This window comes from Camelus dromedarius, chromosome 23 (assembly GCF_036321535.1).
Source record: "Camelus dromedarius isolate mCamDro1 chromosome 23, mCamDro1.pat, whole genome shotgun sequence".
Taxonomy (NCBI): domain Eukaryota; kingdom Metazoa; phylum Chordata; class Mammalia; order Artiodactyla; family Camelidae; genus Camelus; species Camelus dromedarius.
The window spans coordinates 12,248,726-12,264,629 of NC_087458.1; the positions used below are offsets into that span (position 1 = coordinate 12,248,726).

At 40.8% G+C, this 15,904-nt stretch overlaps 1 protein-coding gene across 4 annotated transcripts in view; it reads left to right on the top strand.

Moving 5' to 3' along the window:
* The window catches only part of DDR2 (discoidin domain receptor tyrosine kinase 2), a 133,520-nt gene that overhangs the window by 62,021 nt on the left and 55,595 nt on the right, over positions 1-15,904 (top strand). For 2 of the 4 annotated variants that reach the window (XM_010984421.3, XM_064477940.1), the window contains exon 3: positions 9,752-9,860. The exons of 1 other annotated variant lie outside the window; for it this stretch is intronic. In XM_010984421.3, coding sequence (XP_010982723.1) covers positions 9,779-9,860 — 82 coding nt within the window. In that variant the 5' untranslated portion in view covers positions 9,752-9,778. Of the gene's footprint in view, positions 1-311; positions 654-9,751; positions 9,861-15,904 lie in introns of those variants that run through there. One more of the 4 variants, XM_010984420.3, reaches the window with a different exon arrangement.

Consider the following 15,904-nt stretch of genomic DNA (forward strand, 5'->3'; position numbering starts at 1 on the left):
ACAAGCTTTGAATGCCCCGAGCGGCCCCTGAATGAAAGTCTGTGGTCCTAAAGCAAGTGGCTTTTCTTCTCCCCACCAAGCCCTGATCTCCAACACACACACCCGAGCACAAGGACCACGCACAGCTGTGCACGCGCTGCGCCTCGATTCTGCTCCAATTTGACCCAAGTGCCTTTATCTCGTAGCTCATTTCCCCATCCCACTCCGGCAGCCTTTCCAGGGCCCCACCCTTTCCTGCAGGAAGGCTTGTCTGAGTTTAGGTGGAGGGGCCCTGGCTGCAGGCCACAGCTGGTTTTCCAGGAGGGCAGGCACTTCCTCTTTGGCCCTCATCACGGGCTCAGTGTGAAGATTCCTCAGGGAAATCTGAGACTTTTTACTCTTCCACAAAGTGGTAGTGGCCTCAGATTGTCTCTAGCTTTTGGACCTGGAAAGATGGATTGTCTGGGGAGAATGACCATCTGCCACATCAGGTGCCCTGTCTTGTATGCAAGCTGTATTCCTGAAAAGTTGGGTATAAACTGGATTTAGGTATACTGAATCATATTCTGAATTACTGGGAGGATTTGCTCCCAGAGGAACTCTGCAGTGGACCCTTTTATTAAGTGAAGACTTACTTTGTAATGTGGAGACTCACTCAGTGATTTATGAGTCTGGTAAGTAGATGGAACACTTCTGTATACTGAATGCTATTTTAAATGTACTGCGTGGAAACTTGTTATTCAAAGGTACCCAGCACTGAGGGCTTGTGCAAAGAATTATTCTGTAATGTGGATAAACATCTCATGATTTATGAGCTTAGCCAGTTCAGACATTTCTTAAAGTGGGATATCCTTCTTGATCTGCTTCAGAGCAAAAGATGGGTTTTGCTAATAATCAGAGTTGGGGGGAAAAAATGAGAGCTCTACTGTGTGTCAGTTACAGTCACTTCAAAAGGGTTTGGGAGAAGCCGAGGTAACTCAAACTTTCCATTTTGTTAGGGCAGAGATCCTCAGGGCTGCCGGCTCTGCCTGCTTTCCATATTATCACTGAGTGGAAATGATGTGCTGTTTTTTCCAAGTGAGTGCAGTTAACGATCATAGCAACACTTACAAAAGTGTTTCTTTTTATATCTAAATGTATGTCACCTAAATCAATATCCATCTCTCTAGTTATCTATGATGTGTCTGTCTGTCTATCTATCATCCATCTGTAACGCATGTATTCAGCCCTACAATAAAAAAGAAATAGCCCCTGAGGTGGGGCTTGTGTTTTGGGGCACTGAATGCTGTTCCTCCACCAGGACAGAGAGCTTCACACCCCGAGATCTCTGGGTGTGTGAGCGAGGGGAGAGACCCGAATCTCCTGCTTACCCTTTCTCACTCAGCAGTTCGAAAGTCATTTCAGTGCTCAGTGCCCAAGGTTCCTGGCTCTACCCTCACTCTCTATCCTATTTGAGAGCTAGAGTAAACCTTGTTACTGGGGAAATGGTCTGACTTTTCCCCTCAGCTTTATTAAGATATAATTGACATATAACATTGTGTAAGCTTAAGGTGTACAGTGAGTTGATTTGATACATTTATATAATGCAAAATGATTATCACCATAGCATTAGCTAACATCTTCATCCTGTTTTTTTTTTGTTGTTGTTGTTGTTTGTCTTTTTTTTTTTTTTTTTTTTTTGTGGTGAGAACATGGAAGATCTACTCTTTGGTATAAAGCACAGTATTATTAGCTCTAATCACCATGCTGTACATGAGATTCCCCAGAACTTATTCATCTTATAGCTGGAAGTTTGTACCCTTTGATCAGTATCTCTCCACTGCACCCCCATCCCTGGTAACCGCAACTTAACTGTTTCTCTGAGTTTGGCTTTTTTAGATTCCACATATAAGTGATATCATAAAGTAAGAAATGGTCTGACTCTTTAAGGCAGTTGGACAAGAGGACTGTGGTACTTCCTCAGGTGTGTATAACCTGGACCTTCTAGAGACCCAGGACTGACCAGGAGCAAGCCCTACCTGTAGAATTCTCCCCAGAATGGGATGGTGTCAGGCAGGATGTACTGATGGCTTGCTCTTAAACCATGATGTGGCCCTTACTGTGTTTCAGAAAGAAGCCTCTGGAAGCTCACCCAAGTATAGAGATAATATAAGAAGTTTAATTTTAGATTTTTTTTTTTAAATTCCTGGTAATTTCTGGCTGTGGCTATCACACTCCCATCTGCCTAATCTTCCATTGACTCCCTGGTTTTTCTGATGGCTTTGAACCATGGCCTGCCTAGATCCTGGTGTGGGCAGTCCTGAGATGGAGAGTCAACCATCTCCCACCAGATCAGGGAGGTCCTGAGTCATGGCTCCTTTTGGAGTCAGATTGGAGTGTTCGTCCAGCTGGCTAGGGGAGAGGATTTTTAACTGTGAAGAAGGAAGTGGGTTTTTCATTACAAAGGACATATTCGCTCTGAGCTGCATATTCACTGATGTTCCTTGGAAAATACTGAGCTGTGGGCAAGATAGCACTGGCCATGGTGTCAGAGGGACTGGAAGAGTCTTAACTGTATCTTTTTCTAGTTTGTGACCCAGTCAAGTCAGAATTAATCTGATTTTGATATAGAGAGAAGCAAGGCCCCTAACCTTAAATGACTCCTGGTCTGGCTTGAAAGACAGACAGAACTGTGTATAATTCAGAGTGATGAATGGGAACCAGCAGCCAGACCAGGTAAGCCTGCCTAGGCTGTGGGTGAAGTGAGTTCGGGTCCCACTTTCCTAGTTTGTAAAGGGGGTGGTAATCTCTCCTTTCAGGTTTGTTGTCAGGCTTGATGATTCTGCATTTGTAAGCACTCACTAAGGGGTGAGTGTTCTAAAAAAAGAAAAGCATACGTAGCAATTCTTCACTGTCTTTTGCTTCTACTCTGTATCTGCAAGTTGCATTAACCGATACCCTCTCTCAGTGCCACAGGTGATTCTCAGGTTCACCCCACACTTTGAAACTGTGGGATATACATGGTTGGTTGGAAAGCACCCTTGAGATTCTGACAGACGTCCCCCAGGAATTTTTTTTTTTTTTGATCAGAAAAACTAATGTGAATGACATTGACAAGGAACCTATTTTCTTTGTTAAAATCAAAACGTGACAGACAAGGCTAGAGTTTCCTTTTGATCACCATTTCCAGTCTCCCCTGCCAAACACTGCAATCTCTGAGGGAACTGCTGTCATCAGCCTTGCCTTTCAAGGATCCTTGCTCTGTCCTCACATACTACAGTGTGCACTAGATTGGAGCTGGTTATCAGTATGGTGTTTAACTTTGAGATCTTTTATGTATATATTAAAGTATATTAGAGAGAGAGAGAGAGAGAGAGTGTGTGTGTGTGTGTGTGTGTGTTTGTGTGTATGTATCCATAAAAGTATACAGTGTGCTTTACATAAATCTTGCAACCTGCTTGTTCACCTAAGACCATGTAGTGAACATCTACCCATGTAACTACATGTAACTCTGACTCATACTTTTAAACTATTGCATAGTATTTCGTAGTAGGAATATGCCATAGTTTATAACTTTCATTTTTTTCTTTTTTGATAATAGCCAACCTGACTGATGTGAAGTGATATCTCATTGTGGCTTTTATTTGTATTTCCTGATGATTAGCAGTATTAAGTATTTTTTCATATACCTGTTGGCCATTTGTATGTTTTCTTTGGAGAAATGTCTATTGAAGTCATTACATTAGCCCATTTTAAGGGATTTCATTAGTTTTTTTTTTTTTTTTTGCTATTGATTTATAGGAATTCCTTATATATTTTGGATATTAATCACCAGATATATGGTTTGCAAACGTTTTCTCCTATTCTGTAGGTTGCCTTTTCATTCTGTTGATTGTCTTGCTTGCTGTGCATAAGCTTTGCAGTTTGATGTCATTTCACTTGTTTATTTTTGTTTTTGCTGCCTGTGCTTTCGGTGTCGTATCTGTGTAGTCATTGCCAAGACCCCTGTCACGAAGCTTTCCCCCTTTATCTTCTTCTAGGAGTTTTAAAGTTTCAGGTCTTACATTTAAGTTTTTAACCCCCGTTGATTTGATTTTTGTGTATATGATAAGATAAGGGTTCAATTTCATTCTTTTGCATGTGAATATCTAACTTTTTAACACTATATAAGAGACTCCTTTTCCCTATTATCTGTTCTTGGCACTCTTCTTGGAGATCAGTTGGCCACAGCCTCTATGGGAAACATTATGGAGATTTTTCAAATATTAAATATAGGACTACCATATCACCCAGAAATCCCACTTCTGGGTGTTTATCCAAAATAATTGAAATCAGGATCTTGAAGAAATACTAGCACTCCCATGTTCATTATAGCGTTATTCACAATAGCCAAGATGTGGAAACAACTTAAATGTCCTAAGACAAGTGAACAGATAAAGAAAATGTGGCTTATACATACAACGGAATATTACAGCCTTAAAAAATAAGCAAATGCTGCAATACGTAACAACATTATGAACCTTGAGACATTATGTTGAGGGAAATAAGGAGCCACAGAAAGACAAATACCTCATGATTCCACTTATATTAGGGATCCAAAATAGTCAAATTCATAGAATGAAGGAGCAGAGCAGCAGGTGCTAGAGGCTGAGGGGAGGGGGAAATGGAGAGTTACTCATCAACAGGCATGAAGTTTCAGCTGAGCAAGACGAGCGAGTTCTAGAGATCTGATGTACAGTAACGTGTTGTGCACTTCAAACTTTGTTAAGAGGGTAGATCCTGTATTAAATGTTCTTACCACAATAAAATAAAATTTAAAAACATATTGCAAAGCACTTTTTTGTGCCCACCTCATTGTACACATAATGTTAAATCTTTCTCTAGGGTAAATAATAAAAAATGGAATTAGATCAGGGTCTGTGTGCATTTTTTAATTTAAGTTATCCTCTAATTTATATGCCCAGTGGCAGAGTATGAGAGTATCTATTTTCCCACAGTGTTGCCTGATTTCATAGTTTCACACTTAATTTTTTTGCTAAGCTGATGGATAAAATTGGTGTTCAACCATGGCTTTGGTGTTTGTCATTCTGATTCTAGTACGCTCGTTGAGTACTTTTAGATGTTCACCGGTGTTATATTGTTTCCTCTGTTAAATGCTTTTTATTTACTTGGCCCATTGTCTAGTGGCTTTTAAAGAATGATTTATAGAGATTCTTTATGTATGCCAGAAAAATACGTTACACATTATTTTGGTCTAAAATTTCAAATATTTATCTTAGTGACCTGCTTGTCTGTTAAGTTTATGATGTCTTTCATTTCAAAGATGTTTTGAATTTTGTTGAAAAATGTATCGTTCTTTTCACTTGCTAATTTTGCTTTTTATGTCTTACTTATGCAGGTCTTCCTTTAGCTCACAGCAGATTCTCAGCATTTTCTAGAAATACTTTTATAGTTCTGATTTTACATTTTGGACTCTATTTTGGCGGGGGCAGTGTGAACATACCTTTCTTTGTTTTTGAAAAGGCTGTTGAATCACCTGAAACTTTTCACCAATGCTAAATGCCCCTTTTCTCATATAGAAAGTTCCTACTTATATATGTGAGTCTTTTCTTGTATATATGAGTATTGCCCATTCTCTTCATTGTTCTGTTTATTTCTTTGCCAATTCCATATTCAGAGAGGTCTTTCCTGACCGTCTTAACCTGAAATGGCCCTCATTCACTCGTCGTCGCATTGCTACATTTTATTGTCTTCATGGTACATATGTCTCTTTAGATTTCTTATTTATTTGCTTGTTTGCTTATATATTATAAGCACCACAATCGCAGGAGTCTTCTCTGCCTTTTTTAGCACCTAGAACAACATGTACGAGACTTTTGGAAAAATCGTTGCTGTATGAATGAATGACAGCCAGTGACTTGACAGGGGGTATATGCATTTTGAGTTTTATTTTTAAGGTTGAATACACTTTTTTGTTGAAGGAGATTGTACTATTAACCAAAGAAGTGGGTAGAGAAGGGCCTTCCATCTCCTTGAAATTCTTTCATGTATATTTATGGGTTCTGTTCACATGTCATATTGCTTAAGTATTGAACCCTTGGGAAGATTTATTCAAAGAGGCAGAAAAGAGTGCTGTCTAGTTATCATAAGCTTTGGGGATACTTCCTTTTAGGATATGGAATTTAGAACAGCCAGATGCAATCACTGAATATGTGGCTGAAGACAATCATTAATTCATTCTGCAACTGTTTGTCTCGCACTCTGGTAAGTGCTGAAAATGCAATGAGTACAGTAAGCATGGGGTTTGCGGGGGTGCAGACACTAACTAGACAACCACAGTGATGGATACATAATTAGAAACTATGATCACTTCTATGTAGAAAAATTATAAAATGCTTTCAGTGCTCGCACAATCAGGAAGGTCAGAGAATATTTCACTAAGGAAGTGACCACTGAATGGAGATTTGAACTGGACAAAGAAAGGAAAGGAACTTTTTGACAGAGGTCCTGGGGCAGTAGGAGATGGAAGAAGTCTGAATGTGACCGAAGTTGAAAGGTGGAGCAGGAGTTTAGCTCTGGTGAGGTAGGCAGAGGCCAGATTAAAGGAGCGTGTGGTATGATGATAAGCAAAAATGAAAACAGAACAAAGAACAACAGAACAACCTAAGTGGATTTTGGAGTAATACAAACCCTGGGTTCGTGTGTGAGCCTGTCAACTGTGTAACCACATCAGTTTCACCTCTTCCTCCTCAGTTACCTTATTGATGAGAACAACCCTCATTGGGTTACTGTGAATATTACATGAGATAGTCCTGGGCACGTGTTAGATGTACATGGTGTAGCTATAGTACTTCTAGGCTTATTGATGGTTCTTTTGTGTTTGTTAGCTGCTGGACATCCTAATTTTAAGTAAACAAAGCAGAAATAACCACTGGTATTGGAGATTCACAGCCTGAAACCAAGTAACAGTTTCAAAAAGGAAATTCAGTCAACCCTTTCTGAGCAACTTGTAAGTTCTGGTTAGTTCAGTTAAAAACCGTTTTTGAGCACCTACTTTGTACAAGAGATAAAGTATTCTTTTGGAATTACGAGAATGAGCCATTTTGAAGCTAATGATGAAATGGATAATTTTAGAACAATGTTATGGAGGACCTAATAGAAGCAAATTCAATGTGTGAAGGGAATGAGGTGTAGGAGACATTCCTTGAAGAAGGAACTTCCCTCTGGGGACGGTTATGGAGGGGAGAAAGTAATGGCAGAAAACCCACAAGGAGGTAATTGTAGGACTGTTCTTCAAAAGGCTTCTAGGAGAGGGTGGCTTGCCAAGGCAGTGCTCACAAGGCTGAATGGCTGCTCACAAGGAGCTCAGGCCTTTGTAGAAGGACATCCTGGATCATGGCTGTGGGCTAGCGCGAGACTACAGCCAAGACCAGTGTCTCCAAGGCCGGCCTGTGTGTTTCTTTTTCTAAGCGTGTTTGTTTGTGGACTCATTTATGGAAACACAGTGGTCCTGCTGTTGGCAGTGAGTAGGCACCGAGACATATAAAAATCCAAATCAGTGCCATGAAACTATTCCCATCACCCTTTGAGGTCTGTGGTCACTTACCCCTGCTCCCTTCCTTGGGGCCACTTTAAGTCTTTTGTGTTTGGTTAATTTTGGTTTCATCCTCTTCAGGCAGAACTATTTGAATACCTTTTTTTCCCCTTACCACTTTGGGTGGGTCAGAGTTCAACTGCTTAGAAAACACTATAGAAAGCTTCTGCTTCCTCAAAAGAATATCTTCGCTATGTCATCCTGTTATTTACTACATTCCAGTTATTGCCCATTAAAATCTTATTCATCCTTCAAGAATCTGATCATGCACTGATCTCCTCATGGAACCTTCTCTCATCACCCCAGCTTCAAGGAATTTCATCTCCCTTTATAATTTTGTATTACGTATTTTTTCTAATGGTGGATCCAACACTTGTCGATTATTACTGTCACCTAGAAGAAACTTTCTTTTTTAATAAACTTTTTATTCTTGAACAGTTTTATATTTATAGAATCATTGCAAGGATGGTACACACAATTCCTATTTACCCAATACTCAGTTTTCCATATTATTAACATCTTACATTAGTATAGTACATTGGTCATAGTTAATGAACCAATTATAATATGTTATTATTAACTGAAGTCTATGCTTTATTCAGATTTCCTCAGTTTTCCCCAGTGTCCTTTTTCTGTTCCAGGATCCCATCCAGGATGTCACATTACACTTATTTGTCGTGTCTTCTTAGGCTCCCTTAGCTGTGACAGTTTTGGGACTTTCTAGTCTTTGGTGACCATGACAGTACTGAGGATAATGCATCAGGAACTTTGTAGACTGTCCCTCAGTTGGGATCTGTCTGATGGTTTCCTCATGAATAGACTGGAGTAGTGGGTTTTGGGGAGAAAGACCTCAGAGACTGCCATTTTCATCACATCGTATCAAGGATACACACTTATCAAAGTTGATGCTAATCTTGATCACCTGACCTGAGGTAGTGTTTGTTATGTTTCTCTACTGAAAGGTTACTTTCTCCATTTCCATACTATACTCTGGAAGAAAATCACTCTGTGCAGCTCACACTTAAGGAGTAGGGGGTGGGGCGTAGGAGGGGTGGTTATGCACCACCTCTTTAGGAGCAGAGAGTATCTCCATAATTTATTTAGAATTATTTTGCAAGGAAAATTTGTCTATCCTTTCCCATTTATTTATTCAATTATTTATTTATCTCACTGTAAATATTTTATATGTGAGTTATAATCCAGTACTGCTTTATTTTGTTGCTTAAATTTGTTGCAGCTTTGGCCATTGGGAACTCTTTCTGTTGGCTTTTGCATTCCTTTGACATGTCCCCATCTTTTTTTTTTTTTGGTATGTGTACTTTCTCAATTTGAGGCACTAAAATATTCTCTATGCTTATCTGGCACTAAAAGATGCTCCAAAATCGTCTGTCCCAGCTCTGGGATCAGCAGTTTCTCCAAGGAGCTCTGGTTCCTTTTATTGGAGAATGGTATTAGAAATCAAGATCTGGGCGCTAGGTTTGCTCGTTGCTCTTGAGTGTCATTATTTCTGGACCCTTTTAGCTGATATAGCAAGGAGATAGATATATGTGTGTGTGCTAACCTGTGTACCCACGTATCTATAAATATTTCCATATGTAGCCATCTATATCTCTATTAAACTAAACGAGTTCATACTGATGTCTCAACTCTAATCCATTACCACATGGATTATACTGGGGGAACCTAAAAATACAGAATCCCAGGTACCACTCCAGAGCTAATAAATTAGGATAAATATTGACCTTGCATGTTCTGAAAGGCAAGCACATTAACATCATTGAATGTTTTTCTTGGTTTCATACTGGAATCAATGTCAAAATTATGAAAGCATCATAAACATAAGCTTTACTTTATCACCATTGACAATTTGGGTAAGTATCTATCTTAGTAAAACTTTGTTACCTGCCTGTAGTTTTGTTCATTTTAATTCCATGAGTGCATGGTCTAATAAGAGTTTGAAAATTCTTGTCTTACATAACTATTGAATGTCTCAGAGTTTTAAAATTCTTCTATTATGTGACTATTGAATGGCCCATTCAACTATCAAAGTCTATAATTTGAAGTTCTAAATATAGAAATGAACACTGTAAGAACACAAAGATAATTGTGCAACTTGTGTTCCTTCATGTTAACAGTATCTGCCTCACTCATTTCCTCTGCTTCTCTTTCTTGTTTTCCTGCATTTTTGCTGGGCTGCAGGCTCCAGTTCCAACACCATCTTCTGAGATGATCCTGATTCCCAGAATGCCCTCGGTGCTGCTCCTGCTGCTGCCTATCTTGGGTTCTGCAAAAGCTCAGGTTAATCCAGGTAACACAGCCATTGCTCAGCCACATGCTGGAAGACCAGCTCAACATGCAAAGCCAACAGTGTTTACGCTGGGAAGGGCACTGCTAAGGGGTCCAAAGGGTCATTCCCCCTTCCCTCCCCTTTAACTTAATGTCCATGGTAAAACATGGCCATAGTAGGAACAGAAATTAATATACTCTCTATATAACATATTGAATATTGTGAAAGGGCTTCTTATATGGAGTAGAGTGGAGTGAAAGGAAAATTTTTTTAAATAGGAGGTGGAAGAAGCAACCATTTGCTTTTGCATCTGCTGGAAAACAGAAGGAGAGACTTTGTAGATGCCTTGGAGAATTTCTGTAGATTGGTTTTCCAGTTATTTTTGGCTGGTTAAGGCTTGTATTTTGCTTGGATGTCATAGTATGCTTTTGGGACCCTGGTCTTATAGTATCTCAGGCAGTTTCTCTTTCCTACGGGGAGTGGCCATGCTCAAAAATAGTTATGTTAGTCCCCTCTTCCCAACTTTTTTTATTACATATGTATTTTAACTTTAAACTGAAGTATATAGTTGTATCACTTGTCTATTACCACAGTAATGCCACTTAACAACCCATGCAAAGTTGGTGATTCAGATTAGTCTTGGTTGGACTGTTCTTCTGGTCTCTGGATTCATGCATGTATCTGGGAATCAGCCGGTTATTTACTGGCTCATCAAGGATAACCTTGGCTCTGATGACTGGGGAAATTTCACTCTGCTCTCCTCCAGCAGATTAGCATAGATAAGTTTTAATGGAAATTACACAGGAAGAGCAGACGGGAAAACATGCTGCATTTTTCAAGTCCCTGCTTAAATCATGTTTGCTGAGATCTCATTGGCTGAAGCAAGTCACATGGCTAAGCCCAGAGCCAGAGTGAGAGGGCACAAAAAATTACACAGGGAAGGTTGAACACAGGGAAGTGTGATAGATTGGAGTCGTTTTTTCATTTTGCCACGAATATGTGTATGGCACAAGTGGTCCACGTGATGACTTGTACACACTGAGAACGTCCACCTAAGCAGTGTTCAGATTAGGAACCAGAGCTGTGTCAGCACTTCAGAAGCTCTCCTCCTGCTCTCTTCCCCACCCTCACCGGAAGGGTAGTCATTATTCTGCTTTCTGACGACATAAATTAGTTTTGCCTGTTCTTGTACTTTATGTAAGTGGAATCAGATGACGCATAAGTACTCTTTTGTGTCTGGCTTCTTCCATTCAACATTGTGTTTCTGATGTACATCCAAGTCATTCCATGCAGTTGGTGACTATTTTTTTTCATTGTTATATAATATTATTTTGTTTGAATATTTTATTTATCCAGTCTACCGTGGATGGAAGTTTGGATCATTTACAGTTTGGGCTCATTATGAACAAAGCTCCTACAATCCTTCTCGTAAAGGTCTTTTGATAGAGGCATATACTCAGCCCTTCTGGGTACATACCTAGAAGTGCAATTGCTTGGCTATATGTTGTGTATGATCTGTTTTTCTTCAAACTGCCAAGGAGTTTTCCAAAGTGATTTTTACCAACGGCCCACCCCTGGCAGTGTATGAGAGTCCAGGACTCCATCCATGAATTTGGATTCCCGAGGGCATTTTCATTTCCTCCTTTTCATATGGCACGGGCATGCGTTTGTGAAATGCTCACCGTCTTCCCCTCACAAAAATTCCACTTCCATGAGATATTCTTTATACTGTCACAGGGTATAATCAAAACACCTTAAAAATCAATGCTCAATTAGTTAAATAAATTCAGTGCCTTATTACTTTCTTTTTTTGTTTGTTTTTGGGGGGAGGAAGAAAATTAGGTTTATTTATCTTTATGTATTTATTCTTTAACAGAGGTACCAGGGATCGAACCCAGCACATCGTGCATGCTAGGCAGGTGCTCTACCATTTGTTGGTGCATCTCAGATCTGAACTTTGACACCATTGTTTCATTTTTCTGCTTTGTGCTATTCTCACCTAGTTGAAGTTTGGTTGCGTCCTAGTACGTTTAATAAGCCATTTAACAAGTGTCATTCTCTCTGCTCTGGTCTCCAAGGAAGAGTTGGTAAAAGTGCACAAATGGTAGGATGTTTTGATGCTAGGCTCACTCATGGAGCCTGGTATGACATGAGGATATCCTCATGACATGACTAAGCCAAGAGAGCTAGCCTTATGTGTTAGACAGCACTGCTAGAGCCCTGGAGCAGGAGACAGGCAGTTATCTGTAGAACATTTCTCCCTCTGTTCCTGGCATCAACTATTTCTATCGGCTCTTTCTGCTGAGGAAAAAGAAATAAAGGTCTTGACTTGCAAAACTCTTTAAAGGAACATGGAATGTTTGAGGTGTGTTGAAGGCATAGTCCTTCTCTCTTCCATTTCTTGTATTTCACTAAGTTAAGCTGGGGCCAGGCAGTGGGAAGCTGTGATTGGTGAGTCTAGTCACAAGGCTTCGGGCTTATGGAGGATTGTGACTGGCACAATGATGGACATGGGGTATGTACATAATAAATGCAGTTAATTTAAGGGTGACTTTTCAGAAGTCCTTACTGATGTTACTGAAAGACTGAAAGTAAAAAAGTAAATTCTTGCCAGTTAGATTTCTGTCCTCCACAGGCTGGCCGTATGGCATAAATAAGTGAGATGTTGGAGTTAAATCAGGAGACCTGGGTTATAAACAAATCTTATACACAGTCATTATTAAAATATTGTTGAATGACTGAATTGTTGTTAAATATAAATAAATTATGATAAATTACATATGTTATAAATTATATAAATGTTAAATTATGAATTGTTAAAATATTGAAATATATTTTAATTGATTATTAAGTGCAAATACTGTTTGGCAGATAGTAACTGGGCTAAGCATTAAATTCAATTACCGTATAAAGTCTAAAACAAATATTGATTTAAGCTCATTTTGAACATTTCACCATGAGCATTGGTCAGTGAGCCTTCTGTCTTAATATGATGGATTCATAATAAGGATATTGAATATGTATAAGTTTTAATCTAGAGAAATCAGCAGATGCCAACAGGGGGTGACTAATGTTGATATACAGAGAAATTCTCTATAGTTTGAGAGCATGAGTCTCCTGCAGGTGCCACCCCCATGGAGGCAGCAGCATAGTGCTCATGTGACATAGGTCAAGGTCTGATGGCAGTGGGGCTGTCGGCTCTCTGGTCTACAGCGCTGGAGCTTTGAAAGTGGCAGCAAAGCAGGTGGTGGGTCAGGTGATGTTAGTGGCATTTCCAGTAAGAGCAGTGTTGAAACTGGCACTGTCACGAGGGGCTGCAATGGAAGCTGTGCAAGTCCATGTGGGAAATACTGGCATACAGGTGTGTGTACATGGTCTGGAAGTGTGGGCAGTACGCCTCCCCATCTTCCAGCTGCAGCAGTGCATCAGGGATTGGCACCTACTGACTGTCAATTCAAGTAGGAAGTCATTGGAAAAGTCTGAGGCAGTCCCCTCTGTCAAAATCATGGCTCAGGAGTATCATTTAGCTATTGGTATCTGCCTCAAAGAATTGCACCAACAATTTCTGAAAAGCATCTCTACAAATCAACAAAAAAATTGGATGTTACTAGAACATTCTAATGAATGGTTTGCAGTTCACTTGGAAAATAATATTTAACCCACTTGGAAAATTATTTTGAGAACAACCCTAGTTACAATCCTGGCTTGGTCATACATTAGTTATATGACACAGAGTATGTCGTTATACTTCTCTTTGCACTTCCTTAATCCTTTCACCAGCAGTGAGATGAAGTTGGATGAGATAATCTGTGAGACCCTTTGTCACAAATTTACTGTAATTTGGTGGTGTGGGAGCTTTGCTGTCCAGATTGGAAGATATTGATGGGCTCTGGGCTTGGAAAGAGGGTCCCTGAACTTGCGTGGCTGTTCTTCGTAAGAAAGACCATTTGTTCCCAACACCCTGCCACTTCCCAGGCTCAGGGATCTAAAGTCTGAATGTCATGAGAACCTTGACTTTGAGGCTAAGCACATAGGAGTTAGCTGAGGAATATTTTTCTAATTTAAAGCCTAAAATGCTCCCTCGTGACAGGTTGAAATCCTGCCACAGCCTCGCCTGCAGGAGCTTCATTGTACCACAAGCCACCTGCTCTAGGGCATTTTTTTTCTCTAGAGGTGGGTCCAAGAAGAAGCCTCTTAAACAGAAGAAATAGCATCTGCAAGGTCTAGGAGGGAGGGAGGGTACATGGTAGGCTGCCTGGAGGAGGGTGATGAGTGAGGGACCCAAAGGGGCAGCTTTCCATCCTCCTGTAGAGTCCATTAGTCAAGGACCCTCTTGCCCAACTTGGGCTGAGGCTCCTGGACTTAATGGAAGAGCCGAGGACCTCCATGGGGTAGAGAAGTCTCCAGACTCCACAATGAAGTACAGAATACGCCAAGCTATTATAGCTGTTTGATCAGCCACCAGGGTCAGTCTTCTCCACGGGGTATAAAATCAGTGTTTCAGTGGCCATTGAGCACCCAGAAACACATAGATTTCCAGGTGGGAGAATGGATGTAAGTAACCTGTTAAGAGCACAGGGGCAGTTGGTGCCACTCTCCTGACTTGGTTCATGACAACTCCTTGCACTTGGAAAAGGGAGAAATACCCCATTCTCCCCAACAGGCAGCCCAGGCATTGAGGATCCATGGTGGAGAGCCAGGGCAGGGCAGTGCTGGGACTTCCCACTTCCATTCTGCATTTTTCCCTTGTGGGAAGTAGGCAGCTTGTAGCAGTTCAGAGCCCTGCGGTGAGGATGTCCTCCTTTGGTGTCTAGAATGTTCCCACTTTGAAAGGAGAAACAAAGACACTAAGGGATTGGGGTTCAGAGGGGAGTTCTTCTCCTGATGACTCCAAATTTATTTTATGTTCATCACATTTTTTTTTAAGCATCGATATTCAGTGAGTTCTTAGGGTTTAGGGACCTAGAATTCTAGGCTATTCATGTTGCAATGGACCTTAGAGATACTTAAGTCCTTCTTCCTCATGTTACCGGTAAAGGAACTGGTTGTCGAAGTGGGTGAGTGGTTTGTCCATGACCGCACACAAAGCTAGTGGTAAAGCAGGGACTCATGGCTCCTGTTTCCCTGCCCAGTTTCCTTCCATCAGATACCCACCCCACTGGGAGCCAGTTGATGAAATTACCTTTCCCCAATAATCATGTATAGCTGTGCAGCCTTATGGTTTCCTTTCTGCAAATTCCAATGTGCATTTATGGAGGTGAGAGGTAGTTTGGGTTTGAAGGTCAGCCTGAGGCCAAGGAATGGAGAAAGCCCACAGGATCATGTAGGATGCACTCTTGGAACCTTGGTCTCACTAGCACACTCAGCAAGCAAGGCTAAAGCCAGAAGCCCTTCAGGACTGACTCGGCCTTGCAAAGAAACCAAAAAGCACTAGAGATGCTCTGGTTCCCTTCTGCACAGAGTTTGTCTCCCACCAAGGCTGATACTTGCTACTTTACCTACATACATTTACCAACTGGAAAATCACTTTTGTTTCCTTGGGTTCTCATCATTCATGCCCTCAGAGATGTGCTGAGAGGGTTTATTAATGAGAATGTGGTGCTAGTTCCGGGTTTCCAAAACCAGGCCTGAGGTGCTAAGGCTGAGTGTGTGTGTGTGTGTGTGTGTGTGTGTGTGTGTGTGTTTGCGCATGTGTGTGTTTGTATGGCCTGAGAAGGGTCCGCAGGAGGAGATAAAAAGGCTGGGAAGAGACCTCCCTGGTTGAATTTCTCTTAAGTGAGCAGTGCTAGCTGCTGCCCAGATTGGCTGTTTCTTGCTTTTGTGTTTGTTTGTCAAGTCTAGCCTGAGAGTGGCCTCTGGTATCCTTCCTGCCAGTAAACGGATCTTTCTCTGGGGATAACAGAAACTCATTTGCCCCTTAAGCACTCACTTGTGCCAAATGGGGGAGAAGAGAATGCAAGTTTCAAATGGTAGCAACTAATATTTAATGAGAGCTTAACATATTCCTGGTACCATTCTAAGTAGTGTCGACAAATTTAATCTTCACAATCATCTTATGAAGTTGG